This window comes from Nanorana parkeri, unplaced genomic scaffold, assembly GCF_000935625.1.
Source record: "Nanorana parkeri isolate BGI_ZX_2015 unplaced genomic scaffold, ASM93562v1 scaffold1589, whole genome shotgun sequence".
NCBI lineage: Eukaryota > Metazoa > Chordata > Amphibia > Anura > Dicroglossidae > Nanorana > Nanorana parkeri.
The window spans coordinates 200,845-212,510 of record NW_017307857.1 but is presented as its reverse complement, the minus strand read 5'-3'; the positions used below and the strand labels follow the sequence as shown (position 1 = coordinate 212,510).

Sequence of the window (11,666 nt, the reverse complement as noted above, 5' to 3'; positions counted from 1 at the left end):
AGTTCCCCCCTCCCTCCCTCCCTAGCCCCCAGAACACATGATGATAAAGTGTCCCATGCCCCCAGCACACATGATAATAAAACTTTCTCCCCCTCACCTGCTTGCATCTTTGCAGGGCACATCATCACTCCCCGGTCTAGTGGTGATTAGTAAGGTCTAGTGCAGACCCAACTAATCATCCATCATTCGGCCGGAGCTCAGAACTGACAGAGCTCTGGCCGGAGCTCAGAACTGACAGCTCTGGCCGGAGCTGACAGGAGCAGCTCTGCGGTCTGCATCCTACAGAGATGCAGACCGTGTAGCTGCTCCCGCAAGTCAGGCACGTGGTCCGTGACCGTGTTCCCGACTTGTCAGCTGCCTGCGGGCCACATAGTACCAGCTCGAGGGCTGAAGTTGGCCCGCGGGCTGGTACTTAGAGACCCCTGTTATAGACTGTCATGGGGGTGAGCTTGGAGTGATGGCGACTTTGCAACACACGCTGGGACCATGGGAAACAAAAGTAGCCACCCTACAGAAGGAAGGACTGTCGGAAAAAATTCAGAGATGATTTGTTGTGAGATAGGGGAAAGAGACTTTTGGAACAAGATATATAAAGTATATCCTACTGAAAAACTTTACCCTTTAGCAACTTTGTCCCCCCACTTCAGTTCCATGATGAGGGCAGTTATAGGTGGAATATAACAACATGGCTCATGACATACATTTTCAGTATCAGTTCTTTCTGCTGTCTGAGAATCCTCAGTAGAGAAGGTCTGCTGTGTTGAAGCCGGAGTATCCTCTGGGAAACTATATTTAGTTCAAGAGAGCCAGATGGTTGCATCTGAAATAGTGGAAGGGGGGTTCATAAATAAAACGAGGGACGTGTTGCTCATTGCAACCTGTTAAATTCTAGCTATCATTTGCTGACCTGCACTGGAAGGATAGCATCTGGCATGTAGCTACTTCTGGCAGCGAAAACACCAAACAGCATGAGAAGACTGCATGTTTCTGAGATGGATCCTTCAATGAGTGAAGTGTTTGTGCTGAAGGTTACACTTTATCAAGCAGTCAATACAGGTTCTACAGAAAGCTTCTGCTCGGGAGATGTGCAGCTCTCAAAATTGTGAATATATGATGTTTATCAGTGACAATGTCTTACAGTTCTGCAAACGATTTAGGTGTTTTTTTGCCAAAATATACTTTTAACGAGTAAACAGGTTTTGAGGCTATATTGGACCTTTTAAAGAAGAGCTCCGGAAAACAAAAAACACCCTTGCGGTGGAACTATCCCTTCAAGTGCTTGTTTTTTTTCTTCTAGGGGCTCAAATAAAGCAGATATACCTGCCGGATCCTCGATCCTGCTCACTCCCTCTGGGCTGCTAGAGCAGTCCTCGTAGTCTCTTCTGCCCTGGGGTTCCTGTGGTCTAAGGACTGCATTAGTCCATTGACCTGCATTAGACATTGGGATGCCAAGGAACATTCCATAGCTGGGAGGGAGAGAGGTGAGCAGTGCCTGCTATGAAACTGAGGATCAGGTGAGTAATACAGCTTTATTTTAATCCGTTAGACAAAGTTATCACTTAACCCTTGCAGTGCGGGGGTGGCCCATTGCAAGCGTAGGTTGTGCTTTTTTTAAAATGTATTTCTCTACCTTTAAAGAAGAACTGGAAAAAAATGCCAGGTGTCTCATTTTGGTACAAAAGACGACTCTTCTGATAAAAAAAAAAAAAATACTTTGCATTTTTTTGCACTGCTTGCAGTAGTGTATCATCTTGCTATCTTTAAAGAAGAACTCCAGGCAGAATAAAACGTAACCCTTGTTGTTGGGCTGCCCTTTGCACTGCAAAGATTAAAAGGGTTACTCGCAAAGCTGCCGAAGGCAGCCGAGTGAATAACCCAGCCTAAGTGAAGTGAGCAGAACGCTGTTCAGCTATTCACTTCTGGCTTGTACGACTGATTTCAGCCGTACATCGGCTCTGTACGGCTGCATTCGGTCAGCTGAACATGCTCTGCACCCCCTCTGGCGCAGCGTGTTCTGAAAACAAATTTATGAATGCCCGAATATAGTTTTGTATATTCGGGCATATAATAAATTAGTTATTTCTGAGTTGGTCGAATCGCCGAATCAACTGAATTTCGTTGATTTGCAGGTTCGTCCGAATCTACTGTTTTCCTTATGTTATGTTATAAAACATTTATCAGTACCCAATGTTTTGGTAAAACATAAAAGACGGGGTAAATAGACACCAAACATATCAAGCTTTAAAATTGTGTGCACCTGTGAAATCACAAACAACTACCATGCCTAAAATTGGCAGTAGGCGACGCTGCAAAAGCTTTTTTTTTTTAAAAAAGAAAAAAATATCCGAAACTTTGAACATCCCACGGGGCATCATTCAATCCATTATTAAAAAATGGAAAGAATATGGTACCACAACAAACCTGCCAAGAAAGGGTCCCCCATCAAAGCACATGGACTAGGTAAGGAGGGCATTAATCATAGAGGCAATAAAGGGAGCTGCAAAGCTCTACAGTACAGATTGGAGTATCTGTCCATAGGACCACTTTAAGCTGTACACTCAACAGAGCTGGCCTTCATGGAAGATTAGCCAGAAAAAAAGCCATTGCTTACAGAAAGAAAAAAAGTAAACATGATTGCTGGTCGACAAAAGGCATCTGCGAGACTCCCCAAACATGGAAGAAGGTACTCTGGTCAGATGCAATTGAAATTTAGTTTTTTGGCCTTTAAAGTGATATTAAACCTTTTTTCAAATTATTTAAATAGTTGCTATTAGGACATCCACATTTGCCGGAAGATGTTCTTTTTCTTTAAAAATGTTAAATTCCTCGTTTTCTAGTGGGTCCCCGCAGCACTCTTTCCCCCGCCCCCTGCACGGGTGCCTCCATCGGCTAACGGGCTATCCATAGACGCACACAGCCCTGTGGCAGGCCACGCCCCTTCTTTTTGACCAACACATTGATGGCAGAAGGAGCCTACGGCTCCTCTGCCATCAGTATCCTCCCCCTGCAACCAGGAAGTACGGGGAAACGGAGGATCACTTCGGGACTGGCGGCGGGGACGAGTGGGGGGACTGGGGGAGAAAAAGGTTCTAGGCAGTTTTTACCCTAATGCAGAGAATGCATTAAGGTAAAAAACACCCAGACCGTAATACTACTTTAAGGAAAATGATATGTCTAGCGCAAACCCAAGACCTCTCACCACCCCGAGAACACCATCCCCACAGTGAAGCATGGTGGTGGCAGCATCATGCTGTGGGATGTTTTTCATCGGCAGGGACTGGCAAACTGGCCAGAATTGAAGGAATGATGAATGGCGCTGAATACAGGAAAAATTCCTGAGGGGAAACCAGTTTGTCTGCCAGAGATTTGAGACACAGATGCAGGTTCACCTTCCAGCAGGACAATGACCCTAAGCATACTGCTAAAGCAACACTCGAGTGGCTTACGGGGATACATTTAAATGACTTGAAATTGCTTAGTTAAAGCCCAGAATTAAATCCAGTTGAGTCTGTGGCATGACTTAGATTGCTGCATGCCAGTGAAACCCATCCAACTTGTTGGAGCAGGTTTGCCTTGAAGAATGGGCAAAAATTTGCTAGATGTGCCAAGCTTATAGAGATGTACCTCAAGAGACTTGCAGCTGTAATCGATGCAAAAGGTGGCTCTACAAAGTATGCCCTTTTTGTCTTATTGTTTTTATCACAAAAAAAATGTTTGCATCTTCAAAGGGGTAGGCATTTTGTGTAAATCAAATGACCCCTCCCCCCCAAACCAATTTTAATCCCAGGTAGTAATGCAACAAAATAGGCAAAATGCCAAGGGGGTGAATACTTTTCCAAGCCACAGTATTGAACACGTTTTCCTTTGCTACCCTCATTTCTGTTCATACCGGTGGAAGGTGTGTTTTTCTAGAAACTGCACCAATATGCAGGATTTAAAAAAAAGAAAAGTGCACTTACCGTATTTGCCGGCGTATAAGAGGACTTTTTATACCTAAAAACATCCCCCGAAAATCGGGGGTCGTCTTATACACGGGGGTATATAATGTGAACCTTTAGTTCGTTTGGGACAAGCTGGCCCAAAACGAACGTCCCTAATCTGTCTAATCTATACCGCGCTGAGCCAATCACGGCATGTACACAACCTCTGCCAATCCGAGCAGGCTTTGTATTCATTAATAGAATACATCGCTCGCCGTGATTGGCTCAGCACGGTATACTGTGCATACAGTATTACCGCACATCTAGCGGGGCTAACAGATTAGCGGGTGTATTTAAACAAAATGGCTGGTAGACAAGACCCTATCATGGCTCCAGCAAGAAGAAGGAAATATGAAGCCTCGGAAGGGGGGTAGTCTTATACAACGAGTATAGCCCAAAACCTATGTTTTAACTGGAAAGTTAGGGGATCGTCTTATACACCCAGTCTCCGTATACGCTGGCAAATACGCTATTCTTTTTATCTCCTACACCTAAGCGATCCCAGCCTCCCCTTCCACAGATCCGAACTAACCGAGAGCCTATGGGCATGTTTCTTCTATGGTTTACAGCTAGTCGGTGCAATTCTCCCTCTGCTAGTCGCACCTGCACATTACAGCCCCATAGACTATGGGGCCAGCTACCAGCAGGGAGATGGATGCTTTCAAGGGAATCAGGATGTCAACAAACAGCAAAGCAGTGGCCTCTGGATCTTGTTAAGTATAGATCTGTGAAGATTAAGGGAGGTGGGCAAAAAGTAGAGCACTTTGTCTAAAAAATGCACTTTCTTCCTTAACCTAAATAGAATTATTTACAGTACTGCAGGATAACATGTTAACCTTACCTAGATTGTTCATCCCTTCTTTTCTCCTGTACGTTCTGGAGTTTGCCATTTGTAGTTAACCCAAACATATCGCCAAGTGCCCTAGGTGAGTTTAACTATTCAAAGCTCTTTTTCTTTTCTTTTCCAGTGTATCGCTTTCAATGATATCTCTCCACAAGCTCCGGTACATTTCCTAGTGGTGCCTAAGAAGGCTATTAGACGTTTATCTGAAGCGGATCCTGCTGATGAAGCTGTAAGTGAAAGCTCATTTTTATATTGATGAATAACCGGTCTGTTTCGGCCCACTGAGGATACATTGCTTTAGGCTGCGTAGACAGCACAGGGACTGATTTACTTTGATGTATGCTGTTAAATCCAGGGGCATAACAGAAACCAACAGCTAGGAAAACAGTTTGGCTTCTCCTTGAAAAAGACAGATATAAATCATGCTGTGTGTCTGGTGGATACAAATTGAAGAAATGGTCTTAAAGGATAAATGCACTTATCCTTTTGCAGCCACCCTCCCCTAGTATTTCAGTAATGACAGATATTTACATGGAATGCAGATCTTTACTGCTTTGCCTGTTCAGAGTCATCTATACTGTCTTCTAAATCCTCATCGCGTTCTGGACCCCACTGACTTCATTAGAAGGCATGATGCAGAAGGGTTTCTATTGAAGGCAATGGATTTTGGGACATGCGTGTGTCAGTAATATGATGTAGAACTGGGAAGATTGTGAAGAGATTCTGGTCAGGATACACAGATCTTCCCAAAACTTAATTTCAAGTGAATATAATTTGGGGAGGAAGGATAAGAAGTTGACTTTATCGTACATTTTTCATTTTAACTTGCCATTTGCAAATTTATATATACAGGGCTCGAAAAATCCACTTCGTATACTGAACTCCCTTTGATCTCCTGTCACAGAGTAAGGATTCCTTGGTTTAGACTTCCAGTCCTGTAATATAACATTTTCTTTTTAAATCCTGAACACGATTATATATTTGAAGTGAATACTGGTTCTAAGTTTCTTGGGCAAACTCACCGGCCCTAGTGGCTCCGTCGGCTAACGAAGGGGGGGGGAGGAGTCACCGGACTCCTCCCCCTTCCCTTCGTTAGCCGACGGAGCCACTTGGGGGAGGAGTCCGGTGACGTCGATGTCTGTGACGTCACTGGATCGCCGACGGGACTCCCGGAAGCCGGCGGAGAGATTAGTGTTTTCATTAGCGATCAAAATAATTTTAGTCGATCAAAAAGTTTAACGATTAATCGAGAAATTAACCTTTAATTTCCACAGCCCTAGTAAAAATATAGTTAATTTTAATGCACACAGAGAGAGAATAATAGCCATTTCTGTAACATGTAGATATTATATTAAACTTTTTTAAAAAAACTTTATTTCTATCAAAAGGAGGTTGAAAAGTGTGTGATAGCAGAGTGACAAGTTCTCTGTAAGGAGATATCAGGGGTCTGTTAGACCCCTGATGTTACCCCTGCATTCTGTTGAAGCTGATCAACCTCAAGCAGCTTCTCGCAGAGCCAAAGCGACTGACTGTGGATATACCGATCTGAACCCAAAAGTGAGCGTTCTGAGTACGTCCAGGTTTATCCTAACCAGGGGAGATCAAATAAAAGAGCTTTGCTAATTAAGGATTAAAGAGCGTTTTCTATAAGAAAGCAAAAAGGAAAACACATTTTTGTCACCTTTTTAGAGTCTTAATTATCAAGCCACTTAAAATATATCTAAACCCAAGAACTAAAATGTAACATATTGTAGCTTACCAGTTCTTAGATATGGTGACTGCATTGCTTCTCTTTTTTTCAGGCTTTTTTCCTTATTTTCACCTGATGATCCTGCCAGTAACACACTTCCTCTGCCCTAGGGTGACTCACTCCGTGTACTATATCTATGGTGGAGCAGTGTTGTTAACCTAGGACATGAATAATGCTGATGCTATAGAACACCTCCCTCGCTACTCTTCTCCATATGGGGTTGGTGATCTGGGCAGAGCTGATAACACTGCAAAGAGCACAGGACAGTGCTGGATTTCTGGCGAGATCAACAGATATATCTTTGCACTAAAGATATATGGGCTGGGTTCACACCTAGGTGTATCGAATATGCGCATTCGTGTTGTGCGCTTGCCGCGCGATTCACTGTAAAAAAACGCACGACAAATGTGCGTTTCTGAGGGCTACTTGGCTGTATCCCAATGGAAACGCGCGACAAAAACGCCCCAAAGAAGCTCCTGTACTTCTTTGGGTGTAGGAAGTTTTGTAGCGCGTTCATACAGCCTGTAATACGCCCAGGTGTGAACCATGCCCATAGGAAATAATGGGATTTCGGCGTTTGAGCATTTTGCAGAGCGTTCGAACGCGCTACAAAATGCTCAGGTGTGAACCGGGCCTTATCGAATAGATGTAACAAAACGATTTCAACAATATATTTAAGAGGCCAAATGGAGCATATAAAAGAGGAGATCGTTGTTGGGGGTTTACAAAGACTTTATCACTTTCGCTGCCAATGGTGCCATACATCGCTGGGAGTGGGCCCCTGTACACTCCCTAAAGGGACTGTCAGCTTTACAAAAGCAGCTGAAGAGTCTCCTGGTCACTTCCAGGGGCCGGTAAACAGTGCCGTGGCATCCGATCCGTACTGCTCTGATCAGGAGGGGATCCGTGCACTGATCGGACAGTGTGAAAGGGGCCAAAATTAGCCAGATATTTAGCATTTTCAGAAGGGGCACAGCAGAAGCCTTCATATTACTTTTAATGTAGGTTTACTACACGGATTGTATTTTTAAGGTGTGATGAGCTTGTTTCTGGCAGTAGGTGGCGTTGCTGCAATAGTTTCTGTAGCTGAGAGGACACATTAAAAAGCTATAGGATTTATATCGCACCAACAGCATTCTAATCATAGAACATTGCACTAGTCCAACATTTTGTTTTATGCTACATTCCATTGTCTGGAAAATGAGCATTAAAAGCAGCTTGAAACAGAAAAATGTATGTTGACCGCTGCATCTAATATGTTTAACCTTTTTTTTTCTTTTTTTTAAGTATTAAGGAAAAATGTTTTGCAGTTTTAGAACTATTCAAAGAAATTCAGTTTTATGATAACACCTTAGACTAGAATTGGGGGCATGTGGTCTTCCTCCATGTGTGGCACGTAGGCTTTTTTTTTCAGGTTGTTTAACAACACCAGGTTGCTCATGAGATATTCTCTGTTCACCATACTTTATTTGACAGATCTATCTTAGCAGTCATTTCCAAAAGTGCCAGCTTGGCTAATTACCACTACGCACGCGGGCTCTGTGATTTAATTAGAAAATGCTGGTTTATGAAGTTTTCACAGATTGGTTTCCTGACCACTCATCTGTTTTATGACGGCAAGGAAAAAAAAAATCAGTCATGTGCAAAATTGTAATTTGCTGTCATGTAAATGGGATTTAATGCAGGTGTGTTTCTCATTCATTTTTAATATAAGCAGCTAAGGTTCCATCTTATGCCTAATGTATTACGGCAGTGTCACATTGGACATTTACACACTGAAATAGGTGTGTGTGTTATTGTAAGATCTTATCCACAAAATCTTCCTGGACGGTGAGGTGCTATCTAAAAAGTGCAAACAAGGCGAATGGAATGTGCTGGTGATCACAGCATTTACAGACTGAAATAGAGGTGTGTGTGTGTTATTGCTTTTCTGTGCCAAGCTGGTAAATGTGACGTCGTGTAGAGTATGCTGACAATCTTTCAACATGCCATAATAAATGGAATTGCACATCCATCAGTATATAGGTCCTTCTCACTCATAACCCCTGGGTAATTCCACATTGGCTATGTTTAGTTTCTTTGGAGATAATTCAAGTTATGACTTGATGTCGTATCCTTCTCAGACCTGATATATCATCGAGTTATATGACCGCTAATAATTCAAGCAAATGGCAAACATACTCATCAATTTATAACTAGTTTTTAAAGAAAGGTGGACATGGAAGGGCTTTTGACAGTACAAACACACACATTTCCCAGCACACTTACCAGCTAGCCTGCCAAAAAAAAAAAACTTACACTGTCTCACACCAAGCTTACACTGGCTTGCGTTTTAGTTGCACAACTTTGTGAATCTGATGTTCAGCGGTCACAGATAATAATAACTATGTGAGTTTGGTTTGTGTGGTGTATGACACAAAGAAACATTGTATTAGTGATAGTGATTTAGGTGCACAGATAACATATAGCTGATTAACTCCAGATATCTATAGAGCTAGGCCTCATTCACATGGGAATGCATGCCTCTGCAGAGACCTTCTCCCAGGGGGAACAATTACAGCCACGTGTACTTCCCTATGACAGAACACGTCAGCCCGAAACCTGCACACACTTGGATGCAGTGCATGTAACCGGACTTGTAAAGATGAGCAGGATCGAGTCGGCGTTTAGTCGCGTCCCGTGATAGCAATGTACAGGTGGCTGCATGCAAATAAAGGCTGCCCCTATCCCTCTTGGGAGCAAGTCTTTACATGGGCATTTGGGTTGTACGGATGTGCACACTCATGCGATTGAAGCATAAATGTGATTGAGAATTTCCTTTGTATGAGTCATGTTTTTCCTGCGGTTTAACTACTGATGATTTACATGGTGATTGGTAGAGGCCTTGTCATTAGACCTGTAAATAACGTATGGAAATCTTTAAAGGAGAACTATGGGGTCAGGGCTTTTCCCCATAGTTCTCCTAAGGCTAACGGGAGGACACAAACTAGCGTCCTCCCGTCACCCAAAGCTCAGTATACAGCTAGCTACAGCTCATGGTATACTGGGACGCTGCAGCTGAAACGGATCCCGACAATACTGTCTGGATTCACCAAGCTGCGTGAGTGACAGCTGGCTCTGCCTATGTAGAGGCAGAGCCAGCTGTACCCTCCCCCGTCCGTTCCGCCAGTCAGCGCTGGAGGATCGGACAGGGGAGGGGGGGGAATCCCTGCAGGGAGGCGTGAGTGACGTCTAAGGAGAACTATGGGGAAAAGCCCTGACCCCATAGTTCTCCTTTTAAACATTTTAAGACTTTTATAATCCCAAGGTCCCTCGTGTCTGGTGAGGGTAAATTTCTAAAGGTGGCGGAGAGCACAGCGGGAGCGCAGAATTTGATATTTTTCACTGTGGTGGTGAACTGTCTTTTTGCATATATATCACTGGCAGTGTACTAGGTTAGTTCATTTATAAGAATTGTATTGGATTACTGTATTTTATTATTAGTGTTTGCATACAGCTCTGTTTTCACCATATGTTTTTATAATATCAGTTTTTGTCACAGCTGCTTAGTAGATTATCGTTTATAAAATGTTTATTTTAGGATCGCTCAGTGGAGGGAAGTTTTAATCATTCATTTCAATGGGCTGCCTAACACACTGTAACCAGGAGAAAAAAATTACTACTTTATTTCAGGTATTTATATAGCACCAACTATTCATGCAGTGCTCATTCACATCAGTCCCTGTCCTCAAGGATCTTACAATCTAAGGTCCCTATCTCGCATGCATACATACAAGGACCAATTTGGACAGGAGCCAATTAACCTTTCAGCATGTCTTTGGAGTGTTGGAGGAAACAGTGCTGCAAGGCATCAGCGCTAACCACTACAACACTACGCTGCCCACACATAAAACATGGTTTGCAGTAAGGCATGGCTTACTGTAATGCAATAGTGTGAATGGGCTTTAAAAGTTTAGTCGAAAAAAAATGTGCTGCGTTCCGTGACAAATATAAAAAAAAAGGTTTTTAATCAAACAAATTTAAATGTATCCAGATGAACTTTCAACATGATACGAAGTATGTTATTCTAAAGTTAAACAGTGTAAACATCCCAAACTGTGTGATAATCAATTCATATACAAAAGTGATAATAACGAGCAAAGTTCATATAACTCCAGCTAGACTAGCTAGACTAGTAGTAAGTCAGATAACTATGTGGCCGTTTGTAAGTGCTGTGATCACCAGCACATTCCATTCGCCTTGTTTGCACCTTTTAGATAGCACCTCACCATCCAGGAAGATTTTGTGGATAAGATCTTTAGATAGCACCTCACCGTCCAGAAAGATTTTGTGGATAAGATCTTACAATACCAATCCTCTTTTTTTTTTTTCTTCAATATGGGCTTGTTTCACCCGCAGACTAAACCACTAAGTATTCTTGTCCTCTGTATCCGGATAACCATAGGTAAAATAAAGCATAGTCCATGGCGCACACCGTATGATTTCACATAAAAGTTTATTTATATTCTATTTTCATAAAAAGCATGCACCTGAATGGAGTAAAAACAGATATATTGTAGGCAAGGGAGTTGCACTCTCTTTCCTGTGCCTCTGCACAACTATAGAGAACCTCAAAAGCTAAACGCCAGCTGTACATTTTAAGGAGTATTGGCCAGCTGGCTCCTGGAAATTGTCTGGCCCTGGTATTGTAAGTAGTACTTAGTCACATTCAACTGGACATGTTTTGTAATGTTGAAGTCATTTTGCAGCTTAGAATTGAAGCGTTTTTGGTTAAGCTGTAAAACATAAGTATTACAGAACAAGTCCAGTTGAATGACTACTACTATCTAGCTACAATTATATTATTATTAGGAAAAGTAACTACTAAACCAATACGAAACATTAAAAAAAATGCATGGTTAAAAACTAAGCCCAAGTGCTGAACTTATCAGCTAGGCTTCTGATCCCATTCCATTACAGAACTCTCTGCAATAGAGCAGTGCAACACAATGTTTTTACATTGGGGTGGGGAATTAATAAAAAGTGTTTGCGACAAATGGTGTGTTTGCCCATTGCAGCCAATCAGTTTCTACCTTTTTGATATATCCCCCCC

The 11,666-nt window shown here is 42.6% G+C and overlaps 1 protein-coding gene across 1 annotated transcript in view; it reads left to right on the top strand.

Moving 5' to 3' along the window:
• The window catches only part of HINT1 (histidine triad nucleotide binding protein 1), a 19,143-nt gene that overhangs the window by 2,939 nt on the left and 4,538 nt on the right, over positions 1–11,666 (top strand). Inside the window, exon 2 of the mRNA XM_018570738.1 lies at positions 4,949–5,053. Coding sequence (XP_018426240.1) covers positions 4,949–5,053 — 105 coding nt within the window. The remainder of the gene's footprint in view (positions 1–4,948; positions 5,054–11,666) is intronic.